General features: G+C 38.5%; 1 protein-coding gene across 1 annotated transcript in view; it reads right to left on the bottom strand.

The window, feature by feature from the left end:
- Positions 1–15,880, bottom strand: part of LOC307138748 (BAR/IMD domain-containing adapter protein 2) — a 48,344-nt gene that overhangs the window by 9,932 nt on the left and 22,532 nt on the right. Inside the window, exons 7-11 of the mRNA XM_079837298.1 lie at positions 12,038–12,175; positions 4,684–4,836; positions 3,946–4,125; positions 2,092–2,533; positions 447–657 (exon numbers count right to left, since the gene is read on the bottom strand). Coding sequence (XP_079693424.1) covers positions 447–657; positions 2,092–2,533; positions 3,946–4,125; positions 4,684–4,836; positions 12,038–12,175 — 1,124 coding nt within the window. The remainder of the gene's footprint in view (positions 1–446; positions 658–2,091; positions 2,534–3,945; positions 4,126–4,683; positions 4,837–12,037; positions 12,176–15,880) is intronic.

The following is a 15,880-nucleotide window of genomic DNA, read 5'->3' as shown; positions in this document are numbered from 1 at the left end:
ATCGGTTACCAGAAAACACTTACCCCACCTTTAAGCCAGGATAAAACTTTTTTTTAATTCAGATATTCATACAACAAAATATTTTGGGGGCCATGAAAATGATCAAAAATGCTGCCGGTGGATAGCAACTTAAAAAAAAAAAAACGCTGGAAGGGAAAGAGTTAAAGACCTGTTTGTACTAAAATGACATGGATAGACTGAACATTATTGCTGATTAAGGAAAAGTATGTTCACTTCACACCAATTGAAATTAAATGCACTCAAGTTATTCTCGGTTAATGCCAAGTCATTATAAAGCAAGCCATTATAATGCAAGCCGAACAGGCCATATTGCTGATAGAGTGACAAACATGAAAAACTCCTGCACCACAAATAAGCACACATATGATGCATAGCTAATGTTTTATTGCCCTTGTTTTATTAACCAATGACTGATGATCAGATACCGTCCAGTTCGCTCGTTCTGGCCGTAGTGCCAGCCGTCTCTGGGTTCACTGATCAGCAGGGAAAGAGTGTCTCCGGGCAGGAAGGACAGCAGACATGAAGCTCCTCCTCTGTCGCCTCCCTTCTCTCCCTCTGAGGAGTCTGTGGAGTGAGGGAACAGAGCCTCCACACGGGACGGGCCACAGAGAGGCAGCACACGGGGAAGAGTGGAGCCTGAAGAGAGTCACAATCATAGCAAGAGGACGTTTAATACAATTGTGGCTTGAGAAAGCAGTTTTTAAAGTATTAAAGTATATTAAAAGCTGACAGATAGAGATTGCTGGAAGTTCTGGGTGGTAGCCAGGGTGTTGCTATGCAGTTGCAAGGGTGTTCTGGCTGGTTGCTGGAGTGTAGCTACAGGGTTGCTAGGATGGTCGTAATGATTGCTATGTGAGTGCTAGGGTGTTACTGGGCCGCTGTTAGGATGTTCTGGATGGTTGTTATTTGGCTCCTGGAAAGTTTCTAGGGTGTTCTGAATGGTTGCTAGGGTGCTTTTTAAAGGTAAACTGCTTAAATGTAAAAAATCAAAATTAAGAACAGTAAGACATTATTATGATGCTGTAAATAAAAATGTAGACATTTGAAAAGTTTCTGACTATAATAATACTGTCAAAAAATGTCCATATTATTTTACCTAAAACTAAAATGTTTTACAAAAAGAAAATCAAGCCTTTTTTTTAACACCAGTATGTGTTCTTTTTGGATTGTAACATTTTAAAGGGGTCATGAACTGAGAAATCAAATTTTCCTTAAGCTGTTGGCATATAAGAGGTCATCATACTATAAGAATATCCGTAAGTTATAAAATAAGCTATACATTTCAGAACTGAAAACGTCCTTGTTAGTCCAAAAACAGCTTTTATTGTAACCAAGCCCAGTGAAAGACTCATTATGGAATGTGCCTAAAGATAGGTGAAAGACTGCCTTCTTCATCATTGCAACTTTGGCCCCACCCACTGGCGTGTTAGTGAGATGACGAGGAGAGAAGAGCGAAACCGGACTAAAAATAGCATCGATCCTAATGCTAGGAATGTTGTTTTTGTGGATGTCTCAGTTGAGCATTATTTATTTGTATATGGTACATTTCACTGTGAATTCTTTGGTAAATTAGTCGCAATTTCGGCGCAGGCTTTGCAAACAGACTTTTACGACATGGACTCGACAGTATTGTCACAGCAACACAGGTAACCATGTTAATTCTAATGCCTGATCTTTGACCAGTGATTTCTGATATGTAATGATTCATGTACAGTCAGATGCTCTTTGTCTGTGTCAGTAAATCAAACCAGTGATTAAACAGTAAACTTCCCATTGTTTCTCTTAGTTATAGTATTATAATTATATATATACAGAAAGTGATCAATGAAATATGCGTTATGGTACTTTTTGCTGTAATCATAAATAATTAAAAATATCTTAATTATTTATATTACTGTTCATGTTATAGTAATTGGGAGGGTTAGGATTAGGAAAATAGTTAAATGCTCCTCAAACAGATTTCATTTCTTAAAGTAAAATATAACTTCTTATTTTTATCCTTTGATTTTGGGCTGAAATATGACCCACACACAAATGACTCAAAAATGGCAAAAACAAAATCAGACGCACCCAAGAATCCCATCCGAACGTCACTCATCTGTCTCCTCGGGAGTGGCAGTGTGGATGTGGCGTAGAGCTCTGGACCCTTCAGCACATTTAGAGCAGTGGCTGTGGATAGGACAGGTGTGAGTGCGCGGGACAGAGGGGCGCTGTGGGGGAGCGGAGGGCTGTGGGGGGCCGTTAGGGGTGGAGTCAGGCCCTGCAAGGAACTGTGGGAGGATGTAGAGAGAGAAGACAGAAACCCGGCCATGCTTACAGCAGGCTGGGAGTGGGTGGGGCTAGCTGAAGAACTGGAGTGGGTGTTTCCATTCTGCTGAGACGTGTTGCTGGGTGAAAGGCCACTGAGAGACTGGGAGAGAATGTCAGACTGGGACGACCTCTGCTGCTGCTGCTGGGAGCGGCTACTGCTGTCACCGTTCAACAAGGGTGGGACTTCTTGTATAGACAGCCTCTGAGAGAGGAGAGGGACACGAAGCATCATTAGTACTACTATATCTTGATTAATTACAGGGGAATTCAGTGGATTGATGATTTTTGTGGGAATATTTATATTGATAATGTTGATGTTTTAAATCACCAATGTAGCAATAAGGTCACAAGAAATGCTCTTCTGTCTCTTTTCTTTCAAGATTAATATCAATTGTAACAAAGCATGGAAAATGCTAAACAACAAAATTAAGAAAAGTGTCCTACAATATACTACATAGGATTTTTCCAACTAAAGCATGTTTTGGAACATCCCTCAAACATCCCATCCAACAAGAGACTTTGTAAATACATTTGTAAATATTTTTTGTAAATGCATTTTTGCCTAATTAAGGGATGTAGAGGGCTAGGCGCCAATTTATTGGTATCTCTTTTTCCACTTTGTTTATGTTTAAGGGAGTTAGGGAAGTTAAACTGTATTTTTTTTTATTTTTATAAAACTTGTTATTCGACAACTCTCTGGTAGTGAGACTCTCTTCATATTTCCTGTTACGGCAATCCAGGTATGTTTTCGCTTCATGATCCAGGCCACGATCCAGTCCCTCATCCTCTTTTAGGCCTGGCCCTCCATAGCCTGGTCCTACCAGACTCTCGTACATTTCATTTATACAGAGAGTCCGGCCACTCTCCATTGATAAGCGTTAACTTCCTTGAAGGCGGGAACTCTGTTGAAGTGTAAAACTATTGGATCTGCCATAACCAATCGCTAACGTTTGGTCGTGATGTATGTCATCTCAAACTAGCGCACGACATCAACGTCATCGTTCTCAGCCACTCCCTCTGTTCGCTGATTGGACCGGTTAAAATTTGACCAGAGAAAACCAGAGAATATACTGCAATCCCAGACGGAGTACTGAAGGAAAATGAAAATTGAGCGGAAGTACGTAGGAGGGCGGAGCCAGGCTAGGCCCTCCATCCCTCCACAGTTTTTTGTTTGGTTTCACATGTCTTTTATTTTGTAATCTGTCATAGTGTTTCCTGTCATGTGATGTGGTTTCCTTGTCCCTCATGTGATCTTGTCATGTGGTTCCTTTGTTTCATGTCATGTTTTGATTGGTTCATTGTGTTCATTGCAATCAGGTGTGTCTTATGTCATTAGTTCTTGTGCATATATAGCCCTCACATTGCCATTGTCTATTGTCTAGCTTTTGTTTGTGTGTCAGATCAGTTTTTGTGTATATAATAATGAGAATATCAGAAAAAAATTCAAGAAATGTCCATACTATTTCACCTAAAAATTAAAAAGTAGGAAATTATATTTTACATAAAGAAATTAATCCTGTTTTAAGACCATGGCCATTTAAATTTTTTAAGCATTATGACATTTCATTACAATTAAGCCTCTGTAATGTGAAAATGTCAGTATTTGTCCGTCACCTGTTCTCCAGGTTGAGAGATTCCCAGTTTAGCGTTCCGCAGGACCTCCGCTAGTCCAGCTCCTCCAGAGCTCTGGGGGGCAGTGTGACGCAATAGGTTCAGGGCTCGTTCTGGTAGTTTGGTCGGCTGGGCACATGACTGTTGCCATGATGCCAGCTTCTGAGACAACAGCTCTCTCACCTAAAAACAAAATAAGTTTTTTATAATGTCAAATGTTATACACAGTCAATTTTCATTCGCTAACTACAGTGGTGCTCTTGTTTTAAAGTTAAGATAAAAGTGAGATAAAAACACATTATGACATTTTAGTTTGCTTCTACAAGTCTTTGAACTCCTTTATTATGTTTAATGGGACTAGTGCAGTGCTGTACCAGGTGAGCTTCCGAGGAAGTTTACTATGACTGAAAAGCCAAACATATGGAGCTGGTTATGGTTATGCAAACATCAAAATGCAGTAGTTTACAAATGGATTATAGTAAAAGAGTTTTGAGGTCATAACATAGTATTGTGCAAGGAACTGCCTCATAATCATTATTTGTGTGAAAAGAGCGTGAAATTGCGTGAAACTGAACTAAAGTGGAAACTGCAGTGAATTATAGATTTTTGGACAGTTTTTGGAGTTTTGCAAAAAAAAACATAAAAGTTTATTTTTCCAGTGAGCCTGTTATGTTTGCTAGTCCTCTACAGCATGAGTTAGTTATTTAAAGATTCATTGTTAGATCATATCCGTAGTGTTACCTTGCAGTGGTAGTTGACAAGGATCTTGGTGACTGAACATTGACGGTCCACCAGAAAACAATAGCGCCGTCTTTCTTCTGTCAGAGCGGAGCGGTAACCAACGGCAACTAAAGAGTCCAACTCTCCCTGCCGGCGACTCATCAGCTCCACATACTGTTACAGAGAGAGAATTACATTAATTCACCTTTAAATACAATATGACAAATGTACACCAAGACTGGCATCTAAAGTAAACAACTAAAGTTCAGACTCCTTAAAGCAGGTGTTCACAAACCTTTTTTGAAAGCTGAACCCTGTTAGACATAAAATATATACTTGAAGTTTTCCTGAGATTTTAAGTGAATATTTCAATAATTTAACAACACATTTGCATGTTCACGGTTCTCTCCACATTAAATTCACACTGATTTAGGAACCTAGTCATATAATAATGTAGTAATAATGTTGGTGATTATTATTATTATTTAACTAATTATAAAAATGAAGACAAAAATATATTACTGCAGTAAATTATTGTACAGTAAAATAAAAAAAGAATGATTATGATAATAATAATATTTTTATTTTACACTACAAGTTATAATACTAATATTTATGTCTAAAATGTTTCACTTTCAAACATTCAAACCCTTGAGCTTTTAACATTTCAAAACCTTAAGCTTTTAATTTTTTGTGGAATACTGCTGTAATGCTATGAACTGTCCACAAATACACTGAAAATTATGCAAATAGAGTGAACATAGTGTACACAAAGAAAAATTGTTTATTCAGCGGTTCTTTTGGGTGTTTTTTAGGTGATATATAGCGCCACTGCCATACAAAGAACCCGTTAAGCCCATCTAACTCTCACTTAGGGCCCTTTCACACCTACCTTGTTTGGTCCGGATTTTCCGACTTTTCAGTTTGGTCTGAATCAAAATTACAGGTGTGAAACCTCCCTCGTACCACGGTCTGGACCAAACAGACGAAATTTGGTCCAACGAAAAGAGGTAGTCTCGGTCCGGGTCAAACTGAACAAAGGTTCGGTTCGTTTCTAGTGTGAAAGCATTTTCTGTATGTTTGGACTTTCAGACCATTTACAGGAAGTTCCTGTTTATGTTTAAATATTATAATGTTATTTTTAAATGTCATCTAGGCAATACTGATTATGAAAAGTGTATAAAGTTTGTAGAAAGCCTTTCTTTAAAGTGAATTTCGTTTTGTATAAATGGTATCTTAATTTTAATCAACGTTTAATCAGATAATTGCCTGGATTTAATAAGCAAATAGTCCATAGCAGACATCAATCGTGACATGAAGGCACGGGAGCGATCACATGCTTTGCACAAACTGGAGCAAGATGTGTCCGTTTATTCATTCTTGTCAAAGACGCTGACGTCAGACGCACGTCCGTTTACAAACCAATCAATGTCAAGATGCAGCCCACATAGATGATGACGACAGGACGAAAGTGTGTCATGTAAAGTTCTTTAGTGCGCTTGCATAATTGCAATGTGAAACCAAACCAAAACTAACCAAATGTAAAAAAACATGAACTTCGGTTCGGACCTTGGTGCAGACTTTCAGGTGTGAAAACGCCCTTAGTTTAGTTAGGGAAAGGATTACAAAACTACATTCAAATATAGTGTATTTCCTGAAGATAACGTGGTTCTCAACATTTTGCCCCCAAGGCCCCCCTATCCGCTTGTAAAGCCGTGACGTAAGGAACGCCATTTCTGGGTCCAAGCCTCAACTCGTTTCACTTGAGAATGCCATCGACGGCCGTTTATGAGCGCTATTTATTCATATTAAACATCAAACATTTTAAAAAGTTAAACATTTTAAATACTTACAGTGTACACAACAGTCTCTGTGCTCACAGCGTCACAGACATTACTATTTTAACGATTTATAAAAGATGTATCACTGTCTAGCCATCTGGAATTTTGGTATGGAGATATATTGGTATTATGATTTTTTTTTGTAGTATTGCACCACATTGTGTGTGTGTATATTAGCACCGTTTGTTGTTTTTCTTGTGGTATGAGCGTTTGGACCTGGAAGTGCTGCTGCGTGATGTCAGACTTAACAACTGAATAAGGAAATATTCCAGGGCCCCCACACAAGACTTTATGACCTCAGAAAAGCATAAAAGTGATCCAAACAGCTTTTGCCATTGTAGTAAATTCCCATTCATAGCAACATGAGAGTGGAGTAACAGATCTAAAATCTAAGGAGGAGAATGGGGTGGTTCTATGGTTCTACATAGCACCATTTGACACAGGCGCTGTATAGCACCTTTAAAGCACTGATTACGAGCCTATGAACCACTTTTAGTGCAATTTAGCACCATTTTTTTTAGAGTGTGCACTATATTATGTTCCTTTTCATTAACTCATGACAACCCATTTGGGAAAACCAAAAATCTGTCACTATCATGTTGTTACAAATGTTCCTTTAAGTGACATTTTCATAATATCTCTGTCATTCTCTACTGCATTTTCCTTTCCTCATCTTTCAAACTGTGGACCTGTTTTACTTCATCATTTCCCCTCTCTCGTTCCTTTGTTTTTTCTCTGTCCCAGTGTTCCTTTTTTTCTGGCCCCAAATCAGCTGTTCAGGATATCTGCTTAATCTTAAACTAAATGACTTGTTCTTCTTTCTGACTTAAAAACATGCTTATAGAGTAATGCTTCTGATACCATAGCTTAGGCCTACGCAAACAAAGATAGACTCACTCCTGAAAAAACACGTGCTGGAGGATATACACGCTCAAATAAACAAACACTTGTTCACACACGGATAAAAAGTCTTCCACTCACAAATCAGCTTTAATATGTAGGACACTGGCTCACACAAATGGCCCTCACTGAGCTCAATTGGTCATTATGAGTCATACAAACTACAAATGACTGGCAGTACATGACATTCTACACTAAGCCTTCAGTAATGAACACAGCAAGTCAAAGAACTGGCAAGCAACACAATTACTCAGTTCTTTAGCAGGCGCTTTAATCCAAAGTGACTTACTGTTCATTTATTGCAGTGCCAATCACTCTGAAGTGAATGTGGCTGAAGAGCTTCGCTTGACCGGGATTGTGACCAAGTGGGATTAACATTACAAAATATTATTACTATTTAAAAATTTGTTTTTTTAAATTGCATGCCAAATCAAATGTAAGGGTGGTTCAAACGACATGTAGGAAGCCATAAAACAGGAACTTACTTATACTACACCCTAAAAGTAGCTTCACAGTGTTAACAGGAAAAGAATGCAACAGAATTTGATTCGGCTGTACAGCCGCTCTGGAGACAACAGTAGTGTTGTAGTACTCGAGAACGGACTTGGTCTTGTCTCGGTCTTAACCACATATGTACTCTGCCTTGTCTTGGTCTCAGACTAAAGCTGGGTGCACACTGTGCGATTTATAATAGTCCTTCACGATTGTTCCTTGTCAGACTGTACGAACATGATCCCTGCTGTAAGCCATGTCCCACTGTAAGATCTAAGTTGTCATTTATGTCAGACTGTACGATAGTCAAGGCGCACTAAAAACGGATGCAAGCAAGAAAACTCGACCAGAGTTTTATATCATCAAACAATGACACGTTCTGTGATAGTGAGCTCTGTCCTTAAATGAATTAAATTATAACTAAACGTTTCTTAAAGATAATGCTGTAAACTATATAGGGAGCCCTTACTTACACATTATTACTATAATATTAAAGGTTAACAACAGAGCCCAAACTATGAGCCATTCAGCTGATATTCATGTTTAGTTATAGGATAATCAACACTCAAATAACACATTGTGTGCAAACATGTAAACTTCACATAAGGCAGTTTTTGCATTAACTCCTAAATCTAATTATAAAATTATGTTTTTTTCTCCAATTCGTTTTTGAAATATATAGTGACTGTCATTTTCATGACAGATTTATCTAAACATAGCATTAAATAATCAAGACTCTACTATTCTACTAACAGGTTAAATAGAATTCATATATATATATATATATATAGGCTAATATAGTGCATATATTTAGTGAAAGAGTTGATTTCTCTAGTGAACTAACAGCTGTGGACACTGAATGACTTCTGACTCTGAGGTAAATGATGCTGCGTGACATTGTTTGCAAGCTGTTTGATGTCTTTCCGCGATTGAAACACTGATTGAGAGATTACACGACATATGATACGTTTCAGTAAGTGTTATCCTCAACATACCATAAGATATTAATTCATGTTTATTCTTCTGGAAGAGATGATCGCGTTCACTCGTGCGCGGCCGTTTGAATTGACGCGCCTTTACAATGATCAGTCGTCTCATTAAAGAGCGTCAAAACGGCATTTATCGTTTGAATTTCGTAATAAAATGGACTGAATACTTATTATGTTTGAGTGGGAACTAGGATTGAAGTGTGTTCCGCACTTAAAACAAGCCGACTGTTAACTGTTAAAGATTGCATTCGGAACCGTTCGGTACACACGAGCACCGAACCGAGAGCCCTGTACCGAAACGGTTCGGTATGAACACGTGTACCGTTACACCCCTAGTGGCTACAAAGAAATCTCTAGCTCTCATTTTGGTCATGGTTTGTCTTGAAAAACGAAGATAATTTGACGGTCGTCATAGGAGAAGTCACACTGCAGGATTGTGCGCCAAATCTTCTGACACTTCCAGAATTTCGTCTGAGGTAAAATTTGATCGCAGCGGTCATTAATCGGCTGCCGGTGAACATGTCAAACTAACGATCAAAGACTTCAGATTTTAGCCTAGGATCAGAGGAATCTTTTAGGATTTGCTAAATTTCTCTTAGACGGCCAAATCGTGGCCAAAATCCCACAGTGTGTACCCGGCCTAAGAGGACTCAGGATATAGTCAAAAATCTCGCTGGAAGTAGTAGGTCATCCGGGTACTTTTCGCTTACTGTTTTTCGAATACTATGATTTCAGACATACTACTCTGTTGGCGTACTAGTTTTCGCAAACTATATAGTAGAGAAGTATTCGATTTCGGACGCAGCTTTGGTCTCGGATTAGGTGGTCTTGACTACAACACTAGAAAACAGTGATGTCATCATCCAGCTCAGTTCAATTATCATATAGTGTCAATGCGGGCAGATCAGTAATATAGTTTATATTATTTAGTAGATATTTTTGGGTGTGTAACACAAGAGGCTCTAGGACAAGGTCCTGAAAAATGAAGCCAAAGGGTCTCGATCGACCCCAGGTGGTTGGTCCCAGTGTAGCTCATAAACCCCGCCCCTTCCATGTATTCTAAAGGGACATGAGTCAAACTAAATAATCAAATTAAACTTAAAATATTTTTTTTCCAAAGATGGTTTCTGTCATTTTAGGTAGTTTTTAGCACAATGATTTAATTTCAAGTGTTAGGTTTTTTAAAATAAGTTTGGTTTTAGTTAGTTATTTGATATAAAACGATAGTGATAGCAATTGCTATAAAAACGATGTCATGATTTGATGTCATGATTGACGGCTGTGATTGACAGCTTCTCTGAGCAAAGTAGTCACTGAGGCACTAACACGCTTTTTTCTGGATTTTCGGGAGGAGATTGGAGCTTTGGCTTTACATTTCCATAACTGTTTATTTCACACTGACATAATGAGTTGTTCTGCAATAAACTGTAACAGATACTGCGGGAGTGTGGGAGGGGTTTTGATATCGCGGCTCCTGCTCTCTACTGCGCAGACTCGGGTCCCAAATCAGCTAAAGATGTCAGCGCCATATTCGAACATTGGCGGCTTCACTTTTCTTCAATGGAAGACAGTGAAGGGCCGTCGTCCATCTTTTTTTAAAGTCTATGGTGACAACCTACCACATCATAATTACACTCTGTTGCATAGTTGTGTGCAGTCTGTCACCGTAAACCAGCCTGTCAATTATCCCGTCACAGTTAGCATCCTCACAAACACACGCTACCTTTAATTTCATTTAATTTATACTACTAAAACAATTCTTCCTACGGTATAGGGGAGAAAACAAGTAGCACGTTGAGCGGATGGTTGTGGGTCTTTCATGCGGAGAACTCTGCTAATGTTATTTACATGATGTATTTAATAGTGCGTATCTGTTTTGCTATTGTGCTGTCTCTTTATTGAAGTTCACAATGTTGTTGCAGATGGATTATAACACAGATAACATGAAATAAATATTTTTTGTCAGGTTAGATATTGATTACTAATAACCCAAACCCCTTTCAGGGCTTCTCTGCTTTATTGTTGGTCTTAATCACATCCACCATGGTTGTAGTTCTTTTTATTTGTGTTTGTAGTTCTGAACCAAATCCTTCTCAAAAGTTAAATGGGTTGTGGGCAATACCAGCCTGAATTAGACCAATAGTAGACCACCCAGGGACTTTTGGCATATTCTTTACAACATACTATGATTTCATATTATATTTGATCAGGCTTTTATGGCTCAGATAGTATAATATAATGAGAATTTTAAGCTCATACTTGAGGAGGGAAATATTTTATTCAGGCCCAAACTGTGCAAAAATATTTGGTGCAGTTGCTGATATTTTTATGGCCAAAAAGTAAGATGAAATTATGATAGCTTGTAATGTAAATCAATGAGATCTTTATAACAGTATAGCAGATACTTACATTAAATGAGAAAATGTATCCGTTGTCCTTGTATCTCCCAATTATATTTGTAAGACGATATTTAATGCTTAGTTTTATTATCAAAGCTCTGTAGTTTAAAACATATAATGCAATGCAATACAATGATGATTGATAGATGAACAAATGATGAACGTTCCTCAAAAGCCTGATGATCATATTTGATACTCACATTTTAAAAAGGATTTTTGCTTCCGTCCAGTAAGTGTTCATCATGAAATATTATTAACAATATAAAGTTATTCATACATTTACTTTATGAAAATCAGTAAAGATTTCACAGCAAAAGGACACGTGAATCACAAGCTGAAGGTGGACGTTTTTACAATTATAAAAGGCCTTTTACTTGCTAAAAAAGTATAAACTATTAATCAGATGACAGAAGGCATGTAGTAGATCACGTGCAAAAGGTTTTTCAGTGAAGTTTTGATCATGTTTATAATTTAGCGGCCTTAGAAATGTGCAAATCATTTATGATGCCTATAGGGTTAAAACATTTCTCTTTTCATCATCATCATCAATCATTGGACATCCTCATGTCAGTGACTCATTAACTCACCCTTGCTACAATCATTACACCAACAAACACAGTCCAGCTAATAAACAAGTTAGTTTTAGTTTCAGTTAAAATATTTTTAGCTTGTGCTCAATGCATACTGGTCAAAGTGTCAAGATTTTCATATGTTGTGTCATATTTGTAAAAGCAGTGAATTATAAGCAAGGTACCTGCATCTCTCTGTCTCCATACTTGTTGGGATGGCGACTAGCTTGACTTTTCCTCCGCAGCTTCTTGAGCTGTGATTGGCAGCGCTCAATCGACTCCACCTTTGACTTCCTCTCACTCTGGTATTTCTTCAGCGTTGCCTGGGAAAAGTTTTCATTTGGTATATCATGTTTCTGGTTGCACAATAGTGACAGTTTAGTTAGTTATTTGATGCTATATAAACAGGGGTGTGATGTCATGATTGACAGCTGTGATTGACAGTTTCTCTGAGCGAAGTAGTCACAGAGGCACTAACAGGCTTTTTTTCTGGATTTTTTCCGAAGGAGATTGGAGCTTTAGCTTTAGTTTCTACATTTCCATAACTGTTTATTTCACACTGACATAATGAGTTGTTCTGCAGTAAACTGTACGGCCCCACTTTATATTAGGTGGCCTTAACTACTATGTACTTACATCAAAAAATAAGTACAATGTACTTACTGTGTATATATTGTATTGCAAAACACTTTTGCTGATATTGAGGTGGGATACAGGTAGGGTTAGGGACACGTGTGTTGGTAAGGGTAAGTTTAAGGGTAGGGTTAGGTGTAAGGGAAGGGTCAACAGTGTAATTACACATTTAACTACAGAAATTAATTACAGATGTAATTACATATAGGCTATATGTAATTACATCTGTAATTAATTTCTGTAGTTAAATGTGTAATTACACTGTTGACCCTTCCCTTACACCTAGGTATATTTAAAAATGTAAGTACAATGTAAAGACATGTATGTACACAATAAGTGCATTGTATCAAATTATTAATTAAAATGTTAGTACATAGTAGTTAAGGCCACCTAATATAAAGTTGGTCCAATTGTACTAACAGATACTGTGAGAGTGTGGTTTTGATATCGCGGCTCTACTTCCTGCTCTCTACTGCGCAGACTCGGGTCCCAAATCAGCTGCCACAATAGTGACAGTTCAGGAGGAGGAGTTCATTTCCATATAATTTTTTTTAACTCTTTCCCCGCCAAACACAAAATTTTCTGTTATTTGTGAGAAAACGATTCCCTGCCAAACACGTCAGTGTTTCCGCGTTTTCACTGTTAGACGCTAGGGGGCGCTATTACGCATCTTCTGAATGAGTACTGAATCTCCTGATCAAAACACAAGCGAGGAAGACACAAAAAAACAAGTGATCGTATGTAAGCAGATGCATATGTAAAATAACGTGATCAACATTAAACAGCATATAAATCAAAACTATCTAATGTTACTGAATGAAATGTCGACCCAGGACGAGCTCTAGGACTGTGCAAGCATTAGTGGTGTTGATGGACTCGATCTACTCCATCTGTGTTTGATCATTGCTCTGAATCTGATCTGATTGTAGTCTTTGACAAAAGCGTGATTTTCTCAGCTTTTTGTTCAAAATGTTGCTTTTTTATGAAACTTACCCATATTTAAAGGTCCCATGGCATGAATTTTTCATTTTATGAGGTTTTTCAACATTAATATGAGTTCCCCTAGCCTGAATATTGTCCCCAAGTGGATAGAAATGTTGATTGTGTAAAACCGAGTTCTGGCTGTCTTTCTCTGCCCTTGAGAAAATGACAGGCCAGACTAGACAATCCTGAAGTCTCCTGGTTTGACGTCCAAGCAGGAACGGTTTCCTCCCTTTCCTCCGCCCAGAGAATCTGGCACACCCATGCAAGCGCTCGAAAGATCATGGCTTGTGAACTAGTGAATGCTGGCAGTTTCTCAGTGTTTGGATGTACAAATGAAAACAGAAGTCTTTTTTCAGTTCCTTCTGATCTGTGATCAATGATTTCTTATGTGTAGCTAATTATTTATTATTTGTGCACACGCTGCGGCTTCTCTCTCTCCCGACAGAACGGTGTTTTCGTGTTTTCTATCTTGTGAGTCAGTGTTTTTGTACGTCCTCGTTGCGTCTATCTGTTCTACAATGTGCATACAGTCGTTTCTGCTCAACATTAGCAGAGTAACATCTTTAGAGATAAACCTCACACACGCCGAGGCTCGGGCTGCACTGGTCAGTCGGTCTTCATCATCCCCGACCCCCAGTACTGCATCTGGCCCACAGCGGAGGCACCAAACGCGGCGTGAGATTAAGCAGAAGGGGGGTAAGCGTGAGCATATCCGGGCTAGCCAGCCTAGCTCCACAATAAACTGGATTACATTCGATTAATGCTGTTGTGTCTTTGTTTGCGCTGTGTACTCAATGCGCGTCACTGACGGTTTTCATATGATAGGAACATATCTAAAAATAATGCTATTATCAACACTTACTCGTAACTCGTTCATCTCGACAGCTGTAATGGTACTTTGAATGTGTTACAAAGTTGGTAATGATGAAGAAGGACTCGGCGTGACTGGGACTCGTGTTTATTCAGAACTCTCAGATACAAACACAATAAACTCGCGCTGACTGACAGCGCTTTCATAACTCAGTAGTTACTATAAATAACTTTATTAGCTTAGCAATCGCTGATCTCCGTCTCTGGTACGTTAGTGATGTCCGGTTTGCGAACGATCTTTCTTTTGAACCGGTTCTTTTTAGTGAACCGAATCAGTTCACCAAATCGGACTGAATCGTTCTAAACGGTTCGCGTCTCCAGTCAGCGCTGATCCATAATTTACTAAAGTTACTAACTTTCTGATATGAGTGACAGTCCCTCCGACTAGAAATAGACTAATAACCTGAAGTATATGCTGTAACTACAACAGTTCAGACATGCTGAGAACTGATGTGAAGTGAACTCAGGTCCATCCGTCTCTCTGGCAGCAGCTCGTGCCTCGTAGACCTCGTTAAACCATGCCCCCTTCGCTCATTTCAAATGCAAAGATGTCAGCCAATCACAACAGTGGGCATTTTTACTGAAATCTCACAGCAGACACGCCTCTTGAAGCAGGGCATTCAGCCACAGGGCAAACATCAGTATTGAAAAAAATGCCTTTTATTTCTAAATTATGACATTTTATGATGTAAAAATCATACTAACAATATAAGTACACCTCAGGAAACATTATAAAATAATAGAAAAATGCCATGCCATGGGACCTTTAAGTTTGGGTAGGTCGCACGTCCTCGGTTGATAAAAAAGGAATGCAAGAAGCTAGAACAATTTTTTTGTTTGTTTAAAAGAAGAGGGTCTGCTCTTTATTTTGATATATTGCATTTTCAGGAATTCATACAACAAAATATTCTATGGGCCATTACATTTTTGTGAAAATGATCAAAAATCCTGGCGGTGGCTGGCAACTTTTTAAAAAAAACACTGGCGGGGAAAGAGTTAATGAGTTACTAAATCTACTCAAAGAGTTTACAAGACAAACTGGTCCCACTTTATATTAAGTGTCTTTAAGGGCTTTCGCACCAGGTAGTTCTAGGAACTAACAACCAGGGTGGTTCCCCGAGAACTAAAGGTTCCCTTAGGGCCATTTTCCTGATTGCATTTGCACCGCCAGTAGGAACTCTGAAGTGACGCAAGCCGTACTTGTTGTAATGACTTTTATTTTGACGGCGATGAGAACGCCAGAGCCTGAGCACGCAACTCTCACATTCTCCATCTTCATTAGTTTACGATCTGTTTAACAGTCCTGTCTAATATGTTGTGAGATAGAACTGTTATATAAAGAAAGTAGACAGTATATGAAAAAGTATTAGCATTTGTCGTGTGGTTGATGCCCAATGTCGCTAGCTGAGCAGAAATACATAATCATATTTTGCTTGGTCCCCTCAAAGTTGCGTTGGAATTTCTCTTTAGGGTAAAGGTTGAGAGGTCCATCTATCACTGTTTTCCATGTTCGTAGAGTTTGTGGAGTAAATAAATAGACT

This window comes from Gobio gobio, assembly GCF_949357685.1.
Source record: "Gobio gobio genome assembly, chromosome: 15".
Lineage (NCBI taxonomy): Eukaryota > Metazoa > Chordata > Actinopteri > Cypriniformes > Gobionidae > Gobio > Gobio gobio.
Note: the sequence above shows the minus strand (reverse complement) of the source record. Positions and strands in the feature narration are given on the sequence as shown.